This window comes from Gambusia affinis, linkage group LG13 (genome assembly GCF_019740435.1).
Source record: "Gambusia affinis linkage group LG13, SWU_Gaff_1.0, whole genome shotgun sequence".
In the NCBI taxonomy this organism is placed as follows: domain Eukaryota; kingdom Metazoa; phylum Chordata; class Actinopteri; order Cyprinodontiformes; family Poeciliidae; genus Gambusia; species Gambusia affinis.
Genome location: NC_057880.1, coordinates 10,903,613 through 10,925,447, shown reverse-complemented (window position 1 = coordinate 10,925,447; position 21,835 = coordinate 10,903,613). Strand labels below are relative to the sequence as shown.

The 21,835-nt window shown below is 37.9% G+C and overlaps 1 protein-coding gene across 3 annotated transcripts in view; it reads left to right on the top strand.

Moving 5' to 3' along the window:
* adam12b (ADAM metallopeptidase domain 12b) overlaps window positions 1-21,835 on the top strand; it is an 88,636-nt gene that overhangs the window by 903 nt on the left and 65,898 nt on the right. For all 3 annotated transcript variants that reach the window (XM_044136770.1, XM_044136769.1, XM_044136767.1), the window contains exons 2-3: window positions 11,303-11,424; window positions 15,448-15,521. In XM_044136770.1, the coding sequence (XP_043992705.1) occupies window positions 11,303-11,424; window positions 15,448-15,521 (196 nt within the window). The remainder of the gene's footprint in view (window positions 1-11,302; window positions 11,425-15,447; window positions 15,522-21,835) is intronic.

The following is a 21,835-nucleotide window of genomic DNA, read 5'->3' as shown; positions in this document are numbered from 1 at the left end:
AAACCAAAACAGGATATATACATTTTTTTTTTCTCAGATGCTCTAAATTTAATCTGCTGAATTGATAGGACCGTGTAAACTGTGTTGGGGAGCTAGAAGAGAGCATTGTGGCACAGAGCAAATATTTCATGTGGCTATGGTAACCAGAGCAAATATCAAAGACACAAGCAGAAAATAAGAAAATGCTTGATAAACAGACTCAAATAAACAAGAACTTCAATTTCCTGTGGTGAAACAGGCGGCTTTGAATATCAACAAATTCTGTGTGCTGTATGAGAGTATACAAATACTGTATTTCATGTAAATCAAACAATTTTGTACAAGTAAATTATTATTTTTGAATCCAGTTTAACCTCCATAGACTGGTTCAGTACATTATTACCGATACTTTTCACATTGGCACCAGACACACATACGATGGAGCTCAGGAGGTGTTCTCTGCTCACATCAGCTCAGTGCGGAGTCATTAAAGCATTCATCCACAGGTTTAGCTCATATAAAAGAGCAGGGAGCAAAAACAGTTTGAAGGGGCAGCGTGAGTGCTGAAATAGTGCAGCCTCTTTGATGTCAGCAGGATGTTGACTCTTGTTTATTACAGCCCCACCCCACCTGTGTGGATATGGTGCCAGACTGCCAATGTTAAGCTGCAATTTTAAGTGTCAGCAATCAGGCGCTTTAAATAAAAGTGTCAAGTACGACCCACTGGATAATTTTGGTTTGTTTACATGGGATAAATAAGTTTTTTTTTTTCTTCTACATGTAACTAATTTAGGGAAATTGTTCTCTTCGGAGTTTCCAGGTAGTCTGGAAAAGTATGGAATTATTTTAGATCTAAATAAGTAAAGAAAAATAATAACAATAAGAGATATATGGGAAATATTTTAATTTTCAGACTTGTGTTATATCCATGCATGCATCCATCCATCCATCCATCCATCCAGTTAATAGGGAGCCTTGTTACGTCTACCTTAAACTTTTTTTTTTTTTGACTATGGGGCTGGTAGCAGGAAATTTGAGATTTAATAATAATGGTCAATAATCCTCCAACAATACCTTAAAGGTGAATGTGTAAGTTATTGTCAGTCAGCTTCCCGACTGACCTTACAAGAGCAAAACAAGTATGTTTGGGTTTTTGAAACACTAACACTTGGCATGAGGGTGTGTATAGAAAGCCGGCACATTAAACAACAATAAGGTGCTCATCCTAAGGCAGTGGCACATTTTGCAGTCACACTATTGATGGTTATAAAAAGGTAAGAAAGAAATCTAGGCTTAAATCACCACAACAACTGGATGTCCCTTCTCAAGAGAATAAAGTATAAATGCTTTAGACAAGTGTCTCACGCATCTATTTAAATCTGATGACAAAGGAGGTCTCCATACTCAGTGCTGAGGTTTGGCATTTAATAAAGCTGTTTGTTTCCTTTTTACCAACACTCATAATGTTTTCCTGAAATCATTTTGTCAGCCAACTACTTTTTTGTAAAAGATTTTGTGTAGTAGAAGAGTTGCCAGATCAGGGAAAATTTGTTGTTAACCTCTTCTCCCAAGGTTTGTGTACCTTAATGAGCACACTTGTTTTTTTTTTAGCAAAGCCGTATGACCTATTAACATTTAGCATTTTTCGCTGTTCCATAGTGTGAACGTCTGCAGCTTCATTACCACAGTGCAAAGGTGAAAGGTGGGTGAATTTGGCATGTGACCTGCTATGGCTTCATGGTGTCTGAACTAATTAAGCAGGGAGAAAATATTCTTTACATTATCAACTCCTATTAATGTTAATGTTACGCATTCTATGCGTGAAACAGGCCTTTCTGATAACCAATATCAAAATCCTGCATTTTACATTTTGACAGATTTGTGGCATGTTTTGGGAATGACGACTAAAGCAAATAAATCTGTAAAGGATGGATTCACACATGAGCTGTTTCTAAATATCTATTTCTTTCAGACATATAGGAACATAAAGACCAACTCAAATGGCTACTTCAATGAAGCCAGTTTTTTTTTGTTTTTTTGTTTGTTTTTTAAACAAGTGCCAAGCTGAACCAAACATGGACCAGTGGTTGAAAAATTGACTCTCGCACACACTCACTGCAGCTCGTAGAGATGAACTCTCTTTCATTGCCACCAACACTCCACCACTGTTAGTTCTGCAGCCCAAGCAGAAGTAGACAGACTGTTTTGCTGACTGATATGCATTTTCTTCAGTGCCAACACTCAACTGCCAGCACTCAGCTGCAATCAAAGACCTGGCCACATTTCAAATACGATTGTGTTAGCATTTACTCAAGCAAGAGATGCATCAGAATTTATTGACTTTTGTCTGTAGTCATTTTAAATCTGTTATATCTGATTGTGCCATTCCCTTGGGCCGATAAAAAATGTGTCATATTAAAAATGTTTCAAAGAAATAATTCAACATCCTTCTTATAATCAGTTTAAAAGGCTTAGTCTCTGTTGTGTGTTTTGCAACTTAGTTAACAATATTTGGTGTGTTTTTCACAGTATAGTATCTACCGTATTTCATGGCGTGAAACTTGCAAAAAAGTTAGTTGTATCATTAAGAACTTTTCTTTGAGTACAAATCCTTCATTCAGTAGCCAGTAACAGGCTGGCATTGATTTTTTTTTTAGTTTTTGTGAAGCTATTACCTTCTGATGTAGATTTAGACAATTCAGATTTCTCTAAAAAAAGGTTTCGATAGATTTTAAAGGAACAACATTCAGAAGATATTTAGTTTTGTGCGCACACATTAATATTTCATGTGTATGAACAATCATTTCATAGCCATTAGTCTATGCCACGTTGGTTTATTTTTAATAAGGCTAAAGCTTACGTAGCATGCTTGTTCAGGACTTTGGTCATTCGGGCTGTTTTTGATGTGTTTATACAGATAGTTGGCTTGGCTTGTATTAATGTAATTAACTCTTTATCTCAAATATCAACTTGAGAAAAATAGTTATTAAAATGCTCAACTCTCACAAAATATCGTTGGGACAAAATGATCATTCATTTATGTCATGTTTGCAGCTCAGGTCTCCCTGTTTTTTTCTCCCTTCCACTTCAGTCATTTTTCTAAGAATCAGATATTTTGTTTTTCGTCGCTTCGGGTTGGAAATTCAATAAATAATTAGGGAGCACACTGAATGACCCCGATCAGATTTGATGATATCAGGTGGTCAGCCTGCATCTGCAGACAAAATTAATTGGAAAGATTAGAATGTCTTTGTTGTCTAAACAAACTGGTGAGGAGGAGAATTAATCTCGTCCCTAAAAGAGAAATTTTCTTTTAGGGACTTTAAGGAGCTCTTGGGACTTGGAGGACTATCGCCCGGCTTTAAGCGTGCTTTCCTGAGAAGCGAGTAAAACCCATCACTCAGTCTGTGGTGGAATGCTGATATATGATTGTGCAAAAAAAAAAAGAAAGTTCTGCTAAAACCATTCAGGAAATAACCTCACCCCAGTTTATCTTTCCAGCCCTTGGGGTGGCTGCTGCTTGACATTTTGAGGACAGGCTGGCATTGATTTGCTGGCCATGAGGGAAGGACATGCACTGTTAGAAACGTCTCCATGTGTTAAGCATCAGTGGTCATTATAGCCATCAGACTGATTTAGCTTTCCACTGCTCTGTCTCTGGGTGGCAGAGTTACAGATTTAACAAATGAGATGGCGACAGGAGAGGACACAAAACAAAGAGTCATGCACTGCTTCCAACGAGTGAGTAAACGCCTGAGCATGAATTAAAGACCTGAAGAAGAAAAGAGTAAACAACACAGTGGATGAGGAACCTGGGTGTTTGACAACAGAACCGCAGCCACCACCTACAGGGCCTTGACAAACACCAGTCAGTCATGTTTGATCGATGAGGAGGGATTTATTTCCCCTCGGTCTACATCAGCCTGACATAAAGATGGGTGTGAAGGCACCTTCTCCTCCAGCCATGATCGAATGTGCTTCTGTATCTTTGCAAGACAATCTGGGCTGTAGGAAAGAGAAAAATATGACTTAACAGAGAGAAAAAAAATAGCGGATTGATGTCAAGGAGAAGGTCACCCAGTCCCTCATCGTGCAACGTATCTGTAGAAAGATTTATAAATGCTCATTGTGGACTGATTGTAGATTTGAGAAAAGTATAAACATGCAATCATATGCGTTTGAAATTAAAACAAATGAGTGGTTGTACATGCTGCAGAAAGAAGACACCACATTTTCACACATACAGTACACAATATCATCAATATCAAACCAGCAGCTAGTGTTTGTGTCTTCTCTTCTGACAGGATACTTTTCTGAAGAGACATTAGGTTTTACTCGGATGAGACAGAGGACAGAACAAGAGAGGCTAACAATATGATTCAGTCCTGAAACTCACACTGTGGCACAGCAGGACGGACTGCTAGGGTTGCTGGACATCAATAACTTCACAACAGAAAGGTCACACACCTCTGTCAGTGTATTTATCTTGAGGTGTTGTTGATTGGATCAAGCCAAGGACTCCAGCTATTGCCCTTTGTATTGAAGTGTTTGATGGACAAGATAGCAGCTGTTTTGAGAGAATATAATACGAGGTAGACTTGTTGAATCCTGCGAGCGAAGAGTGAATTTGAACACTGCACAGCAGAAGAGTAAACATATACGTCTTTGCTTCCTAAAGCTTTATGTCAAGAATTAACAGACTGGTGCTCTAAATTAGACACCCTTTGGAAATATGAAGCTGTGGAAATGTTTTTACTTTGTTACAGAAAAAGTTAACAAGAGTAAATACACTGATAGTTTACTCTGTCAGAAACATGAATGATTTCAAAACATGAAAAGATTTAATTGTTAACTGGATTGTACAGGAGTGAGTGATTATGGTAAAAAAGGGAAGAAAACTATCCATCAAATCACCCTAGATGAAATAAACTAAGTTAAGCTGAAAACTTGATGACATTCTAGTGAATAAATAAGATAAAGCAGCAGCAATACATCAACACATTTGGTGTATAAAGACTTCAGTAAAAATGTGAATAAGATAGCTGATGGGAGCTGAACTGACAGATTGACAAGCTGATCTCTAAACCTTGCTCCTGGCACGGTTAAAATCAACTTCACTGAATCTCATCTTCCTCACAAATTTCTTTTAGGTGGCATGAGTGATAAATTTCCGTTAATCCCCAAATCCTCCAATCTTAAATCCCCCCCCCCCCGCCCCCGGCGCTGCAGCATAATACACAAATCTGCACGAGATGAGACGGGAATTGGCTTTTCCTCTGTTGCTCCCACAGGATGGGAATGGGACACACAAGCAAAACCTCAACAACCCTTCCCAAAATGTCTCATGTTACCAGTGTTTTCAGTGTGATTGTTGGGTCAGTAAAGGGGGCGCATGTTCTGTGTGGGTTGAAAGCGGGAGCACCCTCATACAGGATTAGTAGTTTCTCAACTTCAGTGCTAATTACTCCTGTGTGTCATCATTGAAAAACTGAGTGATGTGGGAACCGGCAGAAGGGTTGTTTTTTTTTTTGCTGAAATTACGCAATAAAGAAGCACTCATTCAGATCAGACGAAGGGTTACGAATAGTTTTTCTGTAAAAAATGATAGTTTATTTAATCAAATATTATGTTCTTGATTATTTCAGGCCATTAAACGCAAGCCGAGGTTTTGTTTTCAAGATATTCCGCCTTGTGTAAAAGGTTGGCTGGCATAATCTTTCATAGAGTGCTATAGGTTTTTGAGGGCATTTTACAACTGCTTTGGCATTTACTTTTACTATTGAAATGTCCCCACAATGGTGCCAGTTTTCAACATTCCTTTTTATGGAGATTTAGTGACACTCTTGAACTGTCATGAGTGTCCCCAATCAATGGCAGTCTGACATGTTCTTTAATTATTACAAGTGATTGCAACTACAAGTTGTAATAATCAAATCAATCAAGGGGCGGGACAAGACTTTGACGTTATGATAAAACTGAATTAAATAACTTTAAAGTCAGGTTTCATGTTTCCATTCTTCAGGTGTGTTGGAGTGCCTTGCCTTTGCTCTTGCCAAATAGTATTGTGGCGGCTGTTTTGTCACGGCGTTGAAACCAGGAGGTGCTATTTATGTCTGACATGCCACAGGGCTTTAACAGCCTAGCAATATTTGACAGGCCAGGACTAAATAAGAATGGATTGTTAAAGCAGGTCTTTTGTTATCTTGGTCAAGATTAAAAATACATTTGCACTTTTTGTCACAGAGTAGAAGCGAAGCCTGTTCATATGTTGAGCTGATGACTTATTTCCAGTTGAAAGTCCTTTTTTCTTTGAAATCGCTTCAAGCGTCACACATTAATTCAAAAGGTGGAGAGTAGAAAGAACTTCAGAGAGCAACACCTCATCTTTTTTTTTTTTTAAATAAGACCTGTCTTATATCTTGGATTAGTCTGGAAACACTATATAGAAGAGATTTATTATTTAACTTGAGAAATTGAAACGCAATACTTTTGACATGCTCAAAAAATTGGGGGAAAATATAAAACAGAACAAATTTAATTTAAAAAAAAAAACCTTTAATATACTACTTTAATCACCTGTGATGTAAATGAATCGACTATTAAAATAGTTTATGTGTTGATATCGTTTTGACCGAGCCTGACGTCCCAGTTATGCAAGCTCTCAAAACATTTACATATGTTCATTTTGCTTTTGAGGAACAGCTCTGAGCTGCACTGCATTTCAAAGTGACCTCATTCGACGGTCTCTCTTTTTTTTTAAGAGGCCTTTTATGTTTGAGGGCACAGTTTAGACACATGCTGCTGCTGCATTTAGCTGACGTGTGTTTTGCACACCGAATTTGTCCACGGATGGGAATCCTTGACTAAGGTGTTGATGGAGTGCTGTAAAACATTAAAGAGCCTTTAATCCCCAGATTTCCTCCAAGAGCGACTGTAGAGCCTTGAGCCGCAGGTGTAAACTCAAGATCATTTCTCTAAAGCAACACTTCTCTGCTTCTTTTCATTCAATTTTCAGATTTTTTATTTTCCTCACATGCTTTTATTCGCGTTCAATAAATCAGCATATGCATTCTGATGAATGAAATGGTGGAATTAGGTTTTTCTTTTTCCCACATTGTTAAAACAGGACAGAGAGAATAGAATGCAAACAAGCTGTCATTGCTGATTTAAAAAATACAGTGCTGTAAAAAAAAAAAAGTCTTTACACTGTTTCTTCTTTTTTGCTTTATTGTTTCACCAAAATGTTTTTAGTTCAGACAAAAAAAAAACAATCAGGGGTCACCTGAGTAAAAACTGGAAGCAGCCTTAAAATGAAAAACGTTTAATGGGAGTCAGGGGGAGTGATCCAAAGTAACCTAGCTCTATGTAAAATAGGTATTGCCTGTCTTTTTAAATCCTGAACTTATATTGACCACATGTGTTGGAAAGCTGAGTTCAATTACAATAGACACACCAAGACCTGATTACTGCCAGACCTGTAGGATCAACAAATCACTTGGATAGTGTTTCAAAAAGGAAAAAAAAAAAAGGAGGAAGAAAATCAAGCAAACCAAAAAACTTGCTCCTTATGATACCCGAGAGTTACGGGAAATCGTTTTTTAAACTGACTAAACAACAGTAAAACCTTCAAAAGGTGTATTTACTGCTACCTCCAGCTAAAACCTTGCACAACATGCTCACAGTCAAACCTGGTGGTGATAGAGGAACGTTCTCAGGCTACTTGTATGAGTTATTGTAAGTACACTTGGTTTATGAAGGAGGGCAGTTATCCAAAGCACAACAGCAGAGCAACAAAATAGATTTTGGAGTAGGACTAGAAGTCCTATGGAAAAACCCCAAACAGTTTGTTCATAGTGTAAGTCCTTCCAGTGTGGTTGAATTTTAACAATAGTGGAAAGAAAAGAGAGCAAAACTCCCCTTCAGTGATTTGAAAGACTAATTTTCAATTATCACTAACACTTAGTGGCAGTCGTTGCTGCTGAGGGGGGCACAAGCAGTTGTTGGGTTTAGAAGGCAATTATAATTATGAGGCCAAATTGGTTTAGAAATGGTGTTATCATTTAAAAACTGTTTATTAACCCAGCTTAGAAAAAAATTTACTTAATGATTTTAAGAATTACACTGTAACCAAATAAGCAACAGAGAAAGAAATCTTTACTTTTTCACTGCATCACATCTCCTTGACTGAAGCTGCATCCCACATTCAAAATATCGTGTGATTATTCTGTCATAGTTTAGACTTAAACTTTAATATTTAAAGCGCACTCTTGCCATATTCTCACAGGCATGCTAAACATTTACTTTTGATTATCACAGAATAGCAAGGTCTTAAAAAGTACATGATACAGTTTACATGAGAGAAAGTCATGTAGGTGAACTGTAATAGCCATTGTGAAAGCAGTTAAATGTGTGTGAAAGGTCATATCTGATGTGTTTTCTGTGTATTGCTTATTAAGTATCTGAGCTCTAAACATAAGTCAGTCGAACAGGATGTCAGCTCAGCAGGCTCCACCTCATTAAAAGAGACAACTGATATGTATCAAACCCTATCCATTCACTGTACCATGTGTCCATGTATTAATATGCAATGGTCACTTAAACTCTTTAATGTGATTCACTGTGTAATTTCTGTAGTTAATCAATCTTTCTTTCTATTGTGTATTTGAGACTAGAATACAGTATGCATTATGCAAGGATGAAACTGAAAAGCACCCAACACTTAATGCAAAGAGTATTTTAAGTGATGGTATAATGATGCTCTGACTTTTCTTTTTTGCAACTTTTATTATGAAGCTCTGACCACGGCCTCTGGTCTTAGTCATGCTGTTCCTTCTGTCTAATGTGGTTTTCATGGACCGCTAAAACCAAGAAAACAGCGTTGGCACATGTGCTGCTCTGCCATTAAAATGCAGGAGGTCCCTTTTATGTCCTTGTTAGCTTATTATGCACTGTGGAAAAGAGTCTGTAAAGAAAAAAAAAAATAACTGAGAGTAGTGGGTAGCCATTGTCGGGCTGTTTGATGTCGTAACAAATGCAGTTGCGATGACATGGGCGACAGCACTGAAGTACGTCATCAAAGCACTGGAAGCCTCGTACTCGCAATAAACAAACTGTTCTCACCCATTTAGACCTGATTATTCGGGTATTTGCTTTTGGTTTTCTAGTGTGTTGTGAGGTGAGGACTACATCAACTACATCATCTCGCTTAAAAAAATATAGGTGAACATTTTAAAAAAAGCCTCTTAATTAGTTGTGTCTAATAGTTTATGAAAGGGGGGAAATAAATATTTTTAGTGGGTAAAAAAAGTTGTTCAATGTTTCTTTGCTTTAGATGCACTTCTCAACTTTCGGTTATTGTAAATATGCCTTTGTTAAATAAATGCTAATTTAATATATCGAAATCTAATATGTAATCTACTCTTAATTTTGCTTAAACAGAACTAACCGCTGTTTTCCTTCAATCGCTCTGTGTGACTAGAAGCCTCTGGTTGCATGTGGCCGTTTGAGGTCTGCTTCAGTTATTTCTGTGCCCAGTCTGAGCTGGAGATTTACACTAAACATGGTGGCTAGTACAACTATAGTGAGAAGAGCTCAGAAATGTTTTTTTATTTATTTTCCTAGGTCAAATCAGTGTAAAGCCGATGACAGCGTTTGGTTGCTCTGTAAGGTTTCAACAGAACCATAAAAGCAGAAGCGGCGGACATGATCAGGATGTAAAGAGACGACACTCTAGGGTCTAATAATGAGCGAACACTAAAGACAAAGCTGCCTATGAAGTTAAACACATTGCCTGTACGCTACATTCTCATCAATGAAAAAGAGTTCATGCTGTGCCTTCATGATGCATTAATGTGCAGGTTTTGTGCTACAAGCGAAAAAAAAAGTTATATTGTTCAGTTTTAATCACATATTATTGTCTTGGTTTTGATATCTAAATGACCACTATTTAAAGCAGAAAAACTCATAAATTACACAAACAGTTCATAAGCTGTTTTACTGAAAAGGTGTGTTTGACGGATTTTTTTTCCTCTTTAATTTCATCATATTTGATGTCAGTGTTTTTATTTGTATATCTAAAAAAATAATTATGCCATTGTTTTATTTTATTATGAGGTACTTTATATAGTTCATTCTTTACTCTGCAAATCTTTGTTTACGTTTTAGTTTCTGCTGTAATTACTGAAGTTTGTTGTAATGAAACTGTGAAATAGAAGGTGTAGTTGTCTGATTGATCTAACATATGTTTTCATTGTTTAATTGGAGAAATAAATTGATATTTGCAACCCTACATAGCGTGAACTTTCACATGCTGCATCTGCATTTCTCCTAGAGCTTAGAATAAGAGGGCTGATATTAAATATATACAGATTTTCTCTTCGCCCTTCTATTTTTTTGTTACTTTTTGTCATAGCAGGAGAGTAGAATCTCATCACCTGGTTCCCTCTGAGCTCTACTTTTCCTTTGTACTTCATCTCCACTGCTGCTCCATGGGTTTTTATCATTCATTGGCGCTTCAGAGGAAGCCCGGTAAGCCTGCTATAATGCAGACATGCTCAGTAAAGTCAAGGGAGCATTAGGGGCATCGCCAGCAGTCAGTGGGAGAGAAAAGTCGAGGGAGGATTGGGAATTCTCAATACATTTCCCACATCCTGCCCAAAGGTCCAACTCAGTTTAGTGTGCTTCATCCTTTTTTAATACTGTGTAGGTGCCTTAGGATTCCCCTGCCAAGTGATTAGGTTTTTTTATGTGCTAATTACAACACAGAGTTTCAAACTTTGCTTATTTTATTGAGAGTAGAAGCAGAGTAGCCGAAAGATAAGCAACAACGATATCAAGTAAAAGATGCAAGGTTTTGCAGAACCGTGGTATCTTATGACTTACTACATAAAGTAAAAGTGGGAAGAATAAAAAAAAGGGTGTTTTACAGACATTTTTATACTACTTGCTTTTTCTAAACAACATTTCATGTTGTTTTGTGGCTGAGTTACTTATAAAGTGTGTGAGAACATCTATTATTGATGCTGTGTCTGTGGCAGAGGTCCTGTGGGGCATAACACTTCTACTCCCAAAAACAAGAGTGAGCTTTTTACTCTTCCCTAGCAGTGTGTTTGTAATTTTTAATAGTGCAATGAAACGTGTCAGAGCCTTCTTCATCTTTGTTGGCCTCACTGCATGAGTGCCACACAGTCCTTTTTTTATTAGGACTGTGTGGAGGCATTTTAGGGATACTTTGAACCATATTGCTAGCCAGGACTTTGTTTCCAAACTGCTTGCAAAGTGATTCTAAATTTGACCTTGACTTAATTAGATCATCTCTTTACAGGAAGTACTCCAGACAAGGCTAAGCGGCAGGAGGATGCGGCCAAACCACGTCACCATGAGACCACGGTACCTCTGATACTGAAGGGCAAAGAGCGAAGACCTCTCAGCCAGCTCACCCCTGGGGTAAACACATTATTGTTTAGCAGCACATGTTCCCTGGCAATAAGCTGAGCCAAGTACAGTTGCCTGGCTTTTTGTCTGATATAGCTGCGGCGGATGATTCCCTCTACTGCGGATTGCTTCCACGCTTGATTGGTCCCGTCAAATAGCCCATTCATTTTTTGCTTTGTTTATCACTCCTGATATTTTACCTGTTGTGCTTTATTCTTTGCCCTCGCTCCCTTTATTCTCTGTTTGTGTGCTGAATACCAGCTTGCCCAGAAGGCAAAATACTCTCTGAAGTTTTTGCCAAATTTAAGTCTTGTTCACAACCCATCAGATCCAGTGTTACCAAACTGGTAAACTGGAAAACATTGTAGCTAGACGTTTTATTCTATTGTATATAATCAATGAAGCCATTAAGTCCTGTCAAACAAATTTCAGCATTGATTTTCTTAGGAAAAAGAGAGAGGCTTTTTAAATATTTTGCCTAAAATGTGTAATGGTTGCAGTTGGTAATCTGTCATTTAATTAATTTCTGTAATCAGTTTAATTTTAAAATGTAACCAATTGGATTTTATTTCAAATCTTTATTTAAAACAATTTTCATTCAAAACTTTTTTAGCTGGATTTTTAAATAAAATTTAGAAGTTAACCGCTGTTGTTGTTTACAATATTATATACCTGTAATTTTAACTTTGAAGTTTTTAAACACAGTGTAATACTATCATCACCAAATAACCACTGGTCAGCCTACGTCTGTGACAATAGCTCAATGTAGGAAGAGACAGTAACAAAACCTGAGGACTTACATCCCTTTTGTTTACCACAATATTTTAACTGCTTTAACTATACAGTATAACAATGTAGGCGAAAAAATAAAAAAAACATAAAAAAATGTAAGAAAGTCAAATATTCCTTGCCCAAAATCTCTAGATTTGTTTGCTGGCAGTTAAATTCCTGTGCGGCTTCTTGCCACTTTAAAAATAAGTTTTAAATTTGCCACTCGTCACTTTGGAAACTCTGCTTAGAAGGGAGATGTGTAGGTGTTGAGAACTCCCTGAGCGCTGAGATTTTTCCTGGTGAGGGGAAGTCCCCATCTGAGAGAGCTGTTTGTTTTCAACCTCCTCTGTCACAGTAGCAGAAGGCTAGTGATGTTAATTACATAAACATTACAAATATGTCACGTAGGCAAGCAGGGAATTGAAACTTTGAGCTTCACGGATTAATTATGCACACATTTTCCACTACATTAGACGTGTTATCCCATTGGCCACTGCTGACATAAGGCATTTCTGTTAAGAGGATACATTTGTTTTAAGGGAGGTTATCTGCAAATTGACCCGCCTCCCCTTTCTAAATTAAGCTGACCACAAGGGCAACTGGTGATGGTCTTATTGGCAATAGCAGTCAGCCCTTCTGGAGAACAGAGTTATACTGTGAAGCTGCTTTTGTGTGGCAGCAGGTTATCAATGAGTCGTGAAGTATGGCAGAATCATTACTTGCTGTCTTTGCTGAATGGAGGACAAAATGCACATAGCTTCTCCTTTAGCCATGTACATACAAACAAGAAAAACAAATGACTTTTGGAAAGTACAAAGCTTAAACTTTGTGCCCAGCAAAGCAGTTGGACTAAAATCTCAACTGATTATGTTTGAATCTCTATTTGAATCTCAAACAATTAATTACTATATCATCTCACCAAACAGATGAATACAACTCATCAACCAAAATGAGGCAAAACATGAAGAGTCTCAAGTTACAAACAAGACAATTCATTGAAATAAAAAAGGAATAGATGTGAGCTTTTTGGAAGTTACCTTGGCATCGTGTCTGCGGTGTTGTACTGACTAAAATATACCAGCTCGTACTAGAATAACCTCAGTTTCTCACTGCAGCTTTGGGGTTGTTTCCATTTGGACATGGAAATAAACTTCAATCAGTTTACAGAAAAATAGTAAAGAAAGAAAACTCAAAACATCCTGAATTTTACAATCCGTAACAGTAGAGTTTGAAGGAGGCACACTAGTGGATATATTTTAAGATCATGGAAAAATGAAAATAACTCAAAGAAAACATGCGGACAAGAATTGTAGATCATCTTTGGATACAATTTCCAGATGCTTGAAAATGCAGTTTATCTAGAGTTACGTGTACATTTAAACTGCACTGGACAGTTCAGCAATCACACTGCCCAGGAATTAGATTCTAGTGATGAAAGTGTGTTGTTAGTAAATGTTTATATCAACCCCTAGCACTAGCATTACCAGGGATTTCGACCTCCTCTGGGCTCCAATGGTAGAAATGTCAAATGACCCTTCTCTGGTAATTCTAGTGCTAGACATACAAACAGGCATGGTGAGTATACAGGCTTCAGCTGGTAAAAGGGGGCCACTATCCCCCTGGATAAAGATAGACTCTTTATCTATCCACTGAAAGGTAAAGAATCCCATACTCCAAAAGGCAAAAAGAAAATATTATAGACTGCAAATGATCTGAGGGACAGATTGTTGTAGAAATGTCCATCTTCCTTAAACAACTATCACATCGTGATAGACTGGACCTTTCCCTTAATAACTGGTGAAAGACCCAACTATGAACCATGATGAGCATCAGTGCACAGCCTGAAATAATTCTTCATGTTCTGTAAATTTGCTGTCTTTGTTCATTAATTCTTATCTTGACATTGAAAAACTCCTTATGAGTCTCTTAGCCATATGGTTAAGACGAGCATACACCAGTCTCCCTGCTTGATCAGAGCAGGACATATGGCATGTGCACTCAGGAGCACACAGTTTTTAATGGTGTGCAGACTCCATCAATAGCATGTGTGCCAGCTTATAAATAGCACTGACCCACTGTTACTTCATGATAGATGCTCTTGGTCTAAATAACGACAAAGTCTGGAAATATGAAAAAAGAAGATACTTTTGGTTTGGTAATAAACTAAAGTATTGATTTGTAATATGATGGATGTATTATTCACCTTTACTTTACACACAGAACGATAAACTCCTTTCATAGACACTTCTGAAAATGCATAGGAGACAGACAACTATCCATACAAATATCAACTAGTGAAAATGATTTATAGTTGAGACTACATCAGCGGTTCATCAGAACAACAAAGCAGAACAGACAACCAAAGCTCTACCTGGTTTAGATCAAAGCATGTCTATGCGCTAGGCCAGGGGTGGGCAATCCTGATCCTGTAACTCTTAGATGTCTCCCTGATACAACACGCTTGAATCCAACAGCTGAATCACCTCCCAAGTGCAGTCAGGTTCTCCAGAGTCCTGCTAATGACCTCATTATTTGACTCAGGTGTGTTGAAGTAGAGATACATCTAAAAGTTGCAGGAGAAAATATTATAGAGTCCAGGCCGACTTGCCCACCCCTGTGCTAGGCTTTAGAATGGCCCAGTAGATTGTTATGCCCACATTAAACTGTTAATGTTTCGCAAAACTTCAAAATTCCTGTTCACAGACTCTCACCATCCATTCTCTCGCCTAATAGGTGAGTTATTTTGTAAACAAAGATGGGGAATTTTTTTTTTGAGTCTGGAACACGCATGCTATAAAGGAAGCTACATTTGCAGCAAAATTCTGCTCTGATCCTGGCTGCCAGTTTTAGACACAATTTCTGGTTAAAGCTAACTTGTCTCTGACCTAGCAGCAAAAACACAGCTTTGAATCAAATAAGTTATCCACCAGATTGTAGAAAAAACAAGTTTGTACCTAGCCGTAGATTGTTTCGTACATTTGCAGCGATTTGGATGACTTCTTCTTTTTTGTAACATAATTTTTAATTCTTTTTAATTTCATAAAAGGAAAGACTCTGGGCTCAGTTTATCTAATTTGTGACACACACAACCTAAGGAAGTGAAGGATGTGGAAGTTTTCTTCCTTTTCCTCCTCCACTATTGTGCCCTGTCACTTCCTTTCTCGTGTGTAGCCTATTTTTTTTTATTTTTATTTTTTTAAAGCTTCCCCCCCAAATTCAGGTCAGGGCGCCACCTCATCAAAGTTGGTATTGTTTGTGTTACAGATTTATCCTGCGTCACTCCAGCTGGTGGTGTTTGCAGAAGGTGAAGAGCTGATCCTGTCACTGGAGAAGAATGAGTGAGTTTTCCTGTGATTTTGTGTGATTCATGTCATACTAATCACGACTGTTGCGTGGTATTCAACAAAGCCAGATGAAAGCTTTGCTCACCTTTTTTGTCTTTTTTTTTTTTTTAAACCAGTGGTGAGTTTAGATTATTTAGGAGAAGGAGGAAAAGCTGTGAGGGTTTAGGCTGTGCTATAGCACATTCAAGAAAGGAGAAATAATATGTCTCATAGTGATTGGACTCTTTTCATGGTCCATTCTCTCTGAAGGGCTGACAGATAAAAGCTGATAAAAGAAAGAAAGGATGAAGCGAGCTCAGAAGAAAAAAAAATAACATATTTGCTGAACTTCTCATTATTTCTCTCCTTTCTATGTTGTAAAAAATAACACAGTGAACTCTGGAATGAGGAATAGGAATCACGTTGAGGTGATAGTTATTCATAGCAGCTTACACACTTATGCACATACTGTGTCATTGAAAATAAGAAGCAGATGAAAGCTGAAACGATTCAGGTTCTTAGTCTCTCAGTGTTTCTTTTTCAGACAGAGTTCAAACATAATGTTTCCCCCTGATGTTCCGGCATGCTCATATTGACTCTTAATTAATGAACTTAAATTCGCAACTGCTGACACTCGCTGGCTCCAGACAATGTTGGGATGCACAGTTTGAATTTCCACAAAGAAAAAATTACTTTAGCAAGATTCAAGAATGGGGTAACACGAGAGCAGATTAATTCAATTTCCAATCCATCCCTGTCTCATTTCCACTTACTCATATCCGGTCCCATTTTTTTTTCTCTCTCAAAATAACCCTGATACCACACAGAAAACAACTAAACACAACCATAACACATTGGTACAGGGTAACACTTCCACCTCTTGTTCTGCATGTCACCTGAAGTGAATGCCGGCATCAGCTATGACTCATCCGTCACCAGGCGTCACCGGCCTGGGAGCATTCTACCATCCCTATCCGGCCTGTTTGCTGTCAGGCCAGATGTGTCCTCTGATACCGCTTCATTGGTTCAGCCAGCGCCGAACAGGTGGTCTCTGACCTCTGTGTGTCTGTTGTGCCGAGGCCGCATCCGTTCAGTCGCAAGTCAAGAGGAAAGAAAAGCGTTCGTGACAGCAAATCCAGACCAGAATACGTTTTAGTAGTAATATTTTCAATCTGGCAACAATGGGTCTTTTCCCAAAATCTGTCTCTGCAAAATGCTGTAAAAAAAAGAAGAAAAAAAAATGTGTAGGACATAAACATATTTTTTTATGCTTCCCTCAAATTCAAAAGTTTACAGACATTTAGTCAGTACCAAGTTTTTATTAAAACTTTATGATTTGGGTGTGGATTATATTAGTGATGCGGTTCATGCTGTGTTGTTAGTTGGATTTTGGCTTCTCCCACCACATGAGGGTGTGTCTTTGGATAAAAAACTTACTGTCTGCTATTTATTTTTTTATTTATTTTCCAAAATAAAATAAAATCTTAGTGTCCTTGTGTGAATGTGTGAGCTTTGAGATTGTGTCTGCGTGAATGGGTCTGTAATGTAAACAAAATTTAGAAGTTTTGTTCATTTTACATTTACTGTTTTTTGTTTGAATTTGCTGAGCTGCTGTACTGTGCTCTGGAGCCCCCTTGTTCCAAACCCAGTGTATAAAGTATTCACTTGAGGTCCATAAGGCTTGTTTTCATTGTTTGTTGTTTTTTAGTCTTTTTCCATAAATTATCTATATTTAGATTCACTACCTATTTACACGGGCTTCGTCGTGGGTTAATTTCAGTTAAAAAGGGTTTTTCCTTATGCTTTTTGGGCCATATTCCATTCTTGAAGTGTTTTATGCAGTCTGCTGCCAGCACAATTCACTGACATACTTTCTCTTTTACAACGTGTAGCCACAACTACTGTGACCACAGCTTTTTTAACAAAGTACCCTACAGAGCTTGTAAATGTATAAGCCAAAGAATTCAGCATGGAAATAATGCTATGAGGTTTTTTTTAATGTTTTTAATTGTGATTTAGATTTACGTAGAAGGTCACTTAGCCCCCCTGCCACTGCATGTCAGCCTCTTTGCTATTTGGATAATTACATTTATTGACTTAACATTTCCCAGTTTCAGGAGGCCAACAAATATGGTCATGTCATGTTTAATGCCTTAAGGGTTGACATATTGTACAGTACAAACAAAGTAAGACAGACATTTAGAACTGTGCCAGCAGCTGCAGCTTTGAAGTAATGCATTGATCTGTGGCAGAAACCTCAAACTTCAAATGATTAATAGTGGAGGTATGGGACATTTCACATTAGTCTTGATTAAGTAGTTCTGTAGCATTTTTTTGGGCGACCAAGATCTTTATGTGTATGTTTTAGGAGGAAAAGGAAGACAGAAAAAGTGGGAAAGATGTACAGCTCATCCTTCCTAGTGGATTAAAGTTAATTTAATAACTTCTCTTAGGCTTAGTATAGCTGACATGGTTCTTGACTAATATATTTTTTCTTTGGTTAAGTTTGAATAAATGCATATGTGGATTTAATTTTTTTAAATAAATTGCTAACCTAATGTTGCACAATGCAGTCTTAGCCTTTACTAAAATAACACTGGATGAGTTTTGCTTTTGAGTGTTTCCATTTAGTTTCAGCACTTAGTTTAGTTTGCGGTTTTTTTATACCACAAAAACTATGCGTCATAGTTTTTGTGGTATGACGCATCCTAGTATAAAACAATAAAAGCCCCAAACTTTTTATTTATTTATTTATTTTTTAAAGAAAGATTATTTTTCTTAACATTTTGGTATTTTTCAAAGTAAATATTGTTTATACAAAAGGGTAAGAAAGTAAGGACTTGAACTCTGCCGGAGAAAAAACCCCAACTATATTATTGGTGACAGAAAAAGAATGAATGACCTGTGAGTTAGAGATGTCTTTGTTATGTGTTGAGCAGTCATGTGCTGGCCTTGTGAAGCCAGACTTTTTCTCTCTGATCGTTATTATAAAAAAAAAAAACCATATGGACCAAGATACAGTATTATGACATTTCCACTGTCTCTCTCTATCTGTGATACTTGACTATTTAAGATACTCTTATTTTAATTAGTACAAGGAAAGTAAAGGAAGTTAATATTGTCTGAATCACAACCATTTCTGAGCTCATTGAAAAATGAGTAAAAAAAAGAATCCCGATAAACATGACACATTGTCATTGTTGTTCACTTTAGACTTATTCAGATTGCAACCGGTAAAATGCAGGAGTATTTCTTTCTAAATGCAAAGAACTCTGGTGTTCCTACTTTACCTATCTCACTACAAATGACCATGTGTTTCCCAGTGAGAACATTTCCTTTCATTCTTCTGTGGCAGGAAAGAAAAGAGGAAAGAGGTCTATTGAAAACCCACGGCCAGTTTTAACTAACATCAATATGTTTTTGACAAAAAAAAAAATAAAAAATCCCCATAGCAACATCTGCAGTGTGCTTTATTTATTTTTTAAGGAGAAGGAGATGCTCCCCATCTCAGTAATAGAGCCGACAACATCAACTGGTCACTGGATGTGTGTTGCGGAGAGGGAGAGTATTATGAATTAATTTGTTTGGGAGGGATGAGTCTATGGCTACACCAAGGAGAATCCCAAGATTTCTGAGGAATTTAATTGGGTCTTTTAAGAGGCTGGGATGAAATGAATTGCATGTAACCCAATTTCAGCCACACTATTTACTGCAAAATGAAAAGATTTCTTTGGTTGTGTATTTCAACAGCTTTGATGCCTTGTCAAGCTTGACAAGAGGTGCTTCTTTGCTCAATACTAGTGTTTGATGTGGATTCTAGCAGATATGTACAGGCTAGATTTATCAGTTATAAACTCATGTAAATTGTTGTATAGCTGGATCAAAGTTAACAAGCAACATTTTGACATTTTCTTATTTTAGCCCCTTGCTGCATCAACTCCTTCCTTCATTACCAGTACATCTGTATGGTATTGAACTTATTTGTTATGCCTCTATTCATTTCTTACTCCTTCTGTCCCTTTTCTCTTGCTGCCATTCCTTCTCTGAAATGTATATTTCTTTTTGCCCCTGCTTTCCATGCAGGCACTTGTGTTTTTGCTCTGCAGCTCTTTTGTCACTGCAGGATTTTTGTCAATTTAAGACGCTGTCAAAGCCAGATGAAGGAGCGGGAGAAACATTGGACCTCTGTTCGATGGCAATACATGTGTACTTGGACGTCTGTGCCAAGTCTCTGTATGGATTTTCTCCAGATGCCAATACCTTTTCTTATGGCTGTCACAAACAGTTCATGCACTGTTAGACTAAATATCTGATGTCGCATTTTGCTGGACTGTGCCTCATTACATAGTCCAAGAATTTTTAGATTTTTTTATTTTTATTTGGCGAGGCCTTAGTGTACATGTGTATGTCAAGTTACAGTTACATTTTGTAAAACTGAATGCATGACAGCCACCAACAGGTGATGTGAATTCAACAAGCCCCTTTTATTAAACACTGTGACAAGATCAGTTTCAATACTGTGGTAAGCACTGAAATTGGACTGAAAATGCCAAAGTAATTGGTCATTTAAAAAAAAAAATATATGCTTCTTAGCACAGGGGTTTTCAAAGTATGAAAGGGTGAGCCCCCCTTCAAGGAGCATAAGGCCTGCTGCGCCTCCCCCCCTAAAAACTCCACCTTCAGCCCCGCTCTGGCCAAAACCAGTGATGGCATAGTTACTTTGAAAAAGTAACTTTAATCGGACTACTGATTACTCCTTGAAAAAGTAACTTAGTTATATTACTGACTACTTGACTTGGAAAGTAACTAAGTTACTTTCCAAGTCAAGTAGTAACTAACTGCAGGAAAGTAACTAACTGCAGGATTAAGTAACTTTTTAGTTACTTTCAGCAGCTGCTAACAACAACGCTCCGCCTCCTGTGAAAATCACATTGAGCTTTGCCAATACTTAATTGTAAGTTATTTTATAATGGTAACATCAACAATGTGTCTCCACTGATAAGGTTGAACTGAAGAGGAGATTGTACAAAAAATAAAAAACATGAGTAATTTGTGTGGTCCACTGTTGTCTGGAAAACTCTAAGAAGGATTTTAAAGCCCCCCACCCCCCAGCCTCCAGATTCTGCGTTATTTGTTTTACATGGGCTCACTGAGCAGCTCCACAGCTCCGATGGCTGCGACACTTAATTATAACGGTGCTAACTTGCCATTATAACTATTGCCAACTACGGACACGTTTATTCGTGGCTGTTTTCACGTTTATTGCGCTGTTCATATTGGTCTCGATGTTTGCAGTTTTCTGGAGCGCAACGCGAAGCTCGATGTCATTGAGAGGTAATAAATTAAGTTGACATTAACAAAGACACAGCGGGACGGATCATCCGGGAAATGGTGGACAAGGAGAGACTGAGTAAAACTACCTTAATGACGGACAAATTCTGGGATTTATTGTGAGTCTCTGCTTATTTCCAAGCCCAAATGAGCAACTTCACGTTCAAAAACGAGCCCAAAAAGGCGCAACCCGCCGCTCATTAAATCTGCGACTTTAAAAAATGAAGCCCAAAGCCGCTTATAATAATCGGACTTGTCGACAGAAACTCAAAATAGTTCCAGTTTTTCCACCAACAAAACGCGCATCTCCCTCCATTGTTTACATTTCTGTCGCATAGAGACGTCGGTCACTCGACAAGACGCGTAGAGGAAATACGATTAAATAACAAAAGAAGATAGTAACGCAAAAATGATTTTGATAAGTAACTGTAGTCTGACTACTGGATTTGAAATAGCAACGCGTTAGATTACTCAATACTGAAAAAAGTGGTCCGAAGTCAGTAACGTTACTGACATCACTGGCCAAAACATCCTCTAAGGGGGGAAACATTTCCACTGATCCCCACTCCACACGCGCACCCCACAGTACCAACTGTTTCCTAAATCCACAGAGTTGATCGTGTGCGTAAAAGACGTTTCTCTCACATCAGTAGACAGCAAGCAGATAGCTTTTCCGGTTTATTTTTTTCCCTCGCACCGCGCCTCCCCTAAAGTGCTCTGGCGCCCCCCAGGGGAGGCGCGCCTCACACTTTGAAAACCGCCGTCTTAGCATATTTGCTAATGAATGGAAGGTTTGAGGTTGGCCTGTAATCCTGACTTGTCCTGATTCTTCTTCGACAACGATTTGAAAACAGCTGTTTTTTTTTGTTTTTTTTTTAAGTTGAGAAAAAAAAGCCTGATATGGTATGACGTATGAGTTCACTGTTTGAATCAGATGAGACGCTACGACAAGCAAAACCTTCTTGAAGAAAAATGTGGGTGAGCAGTCAAGACAACAG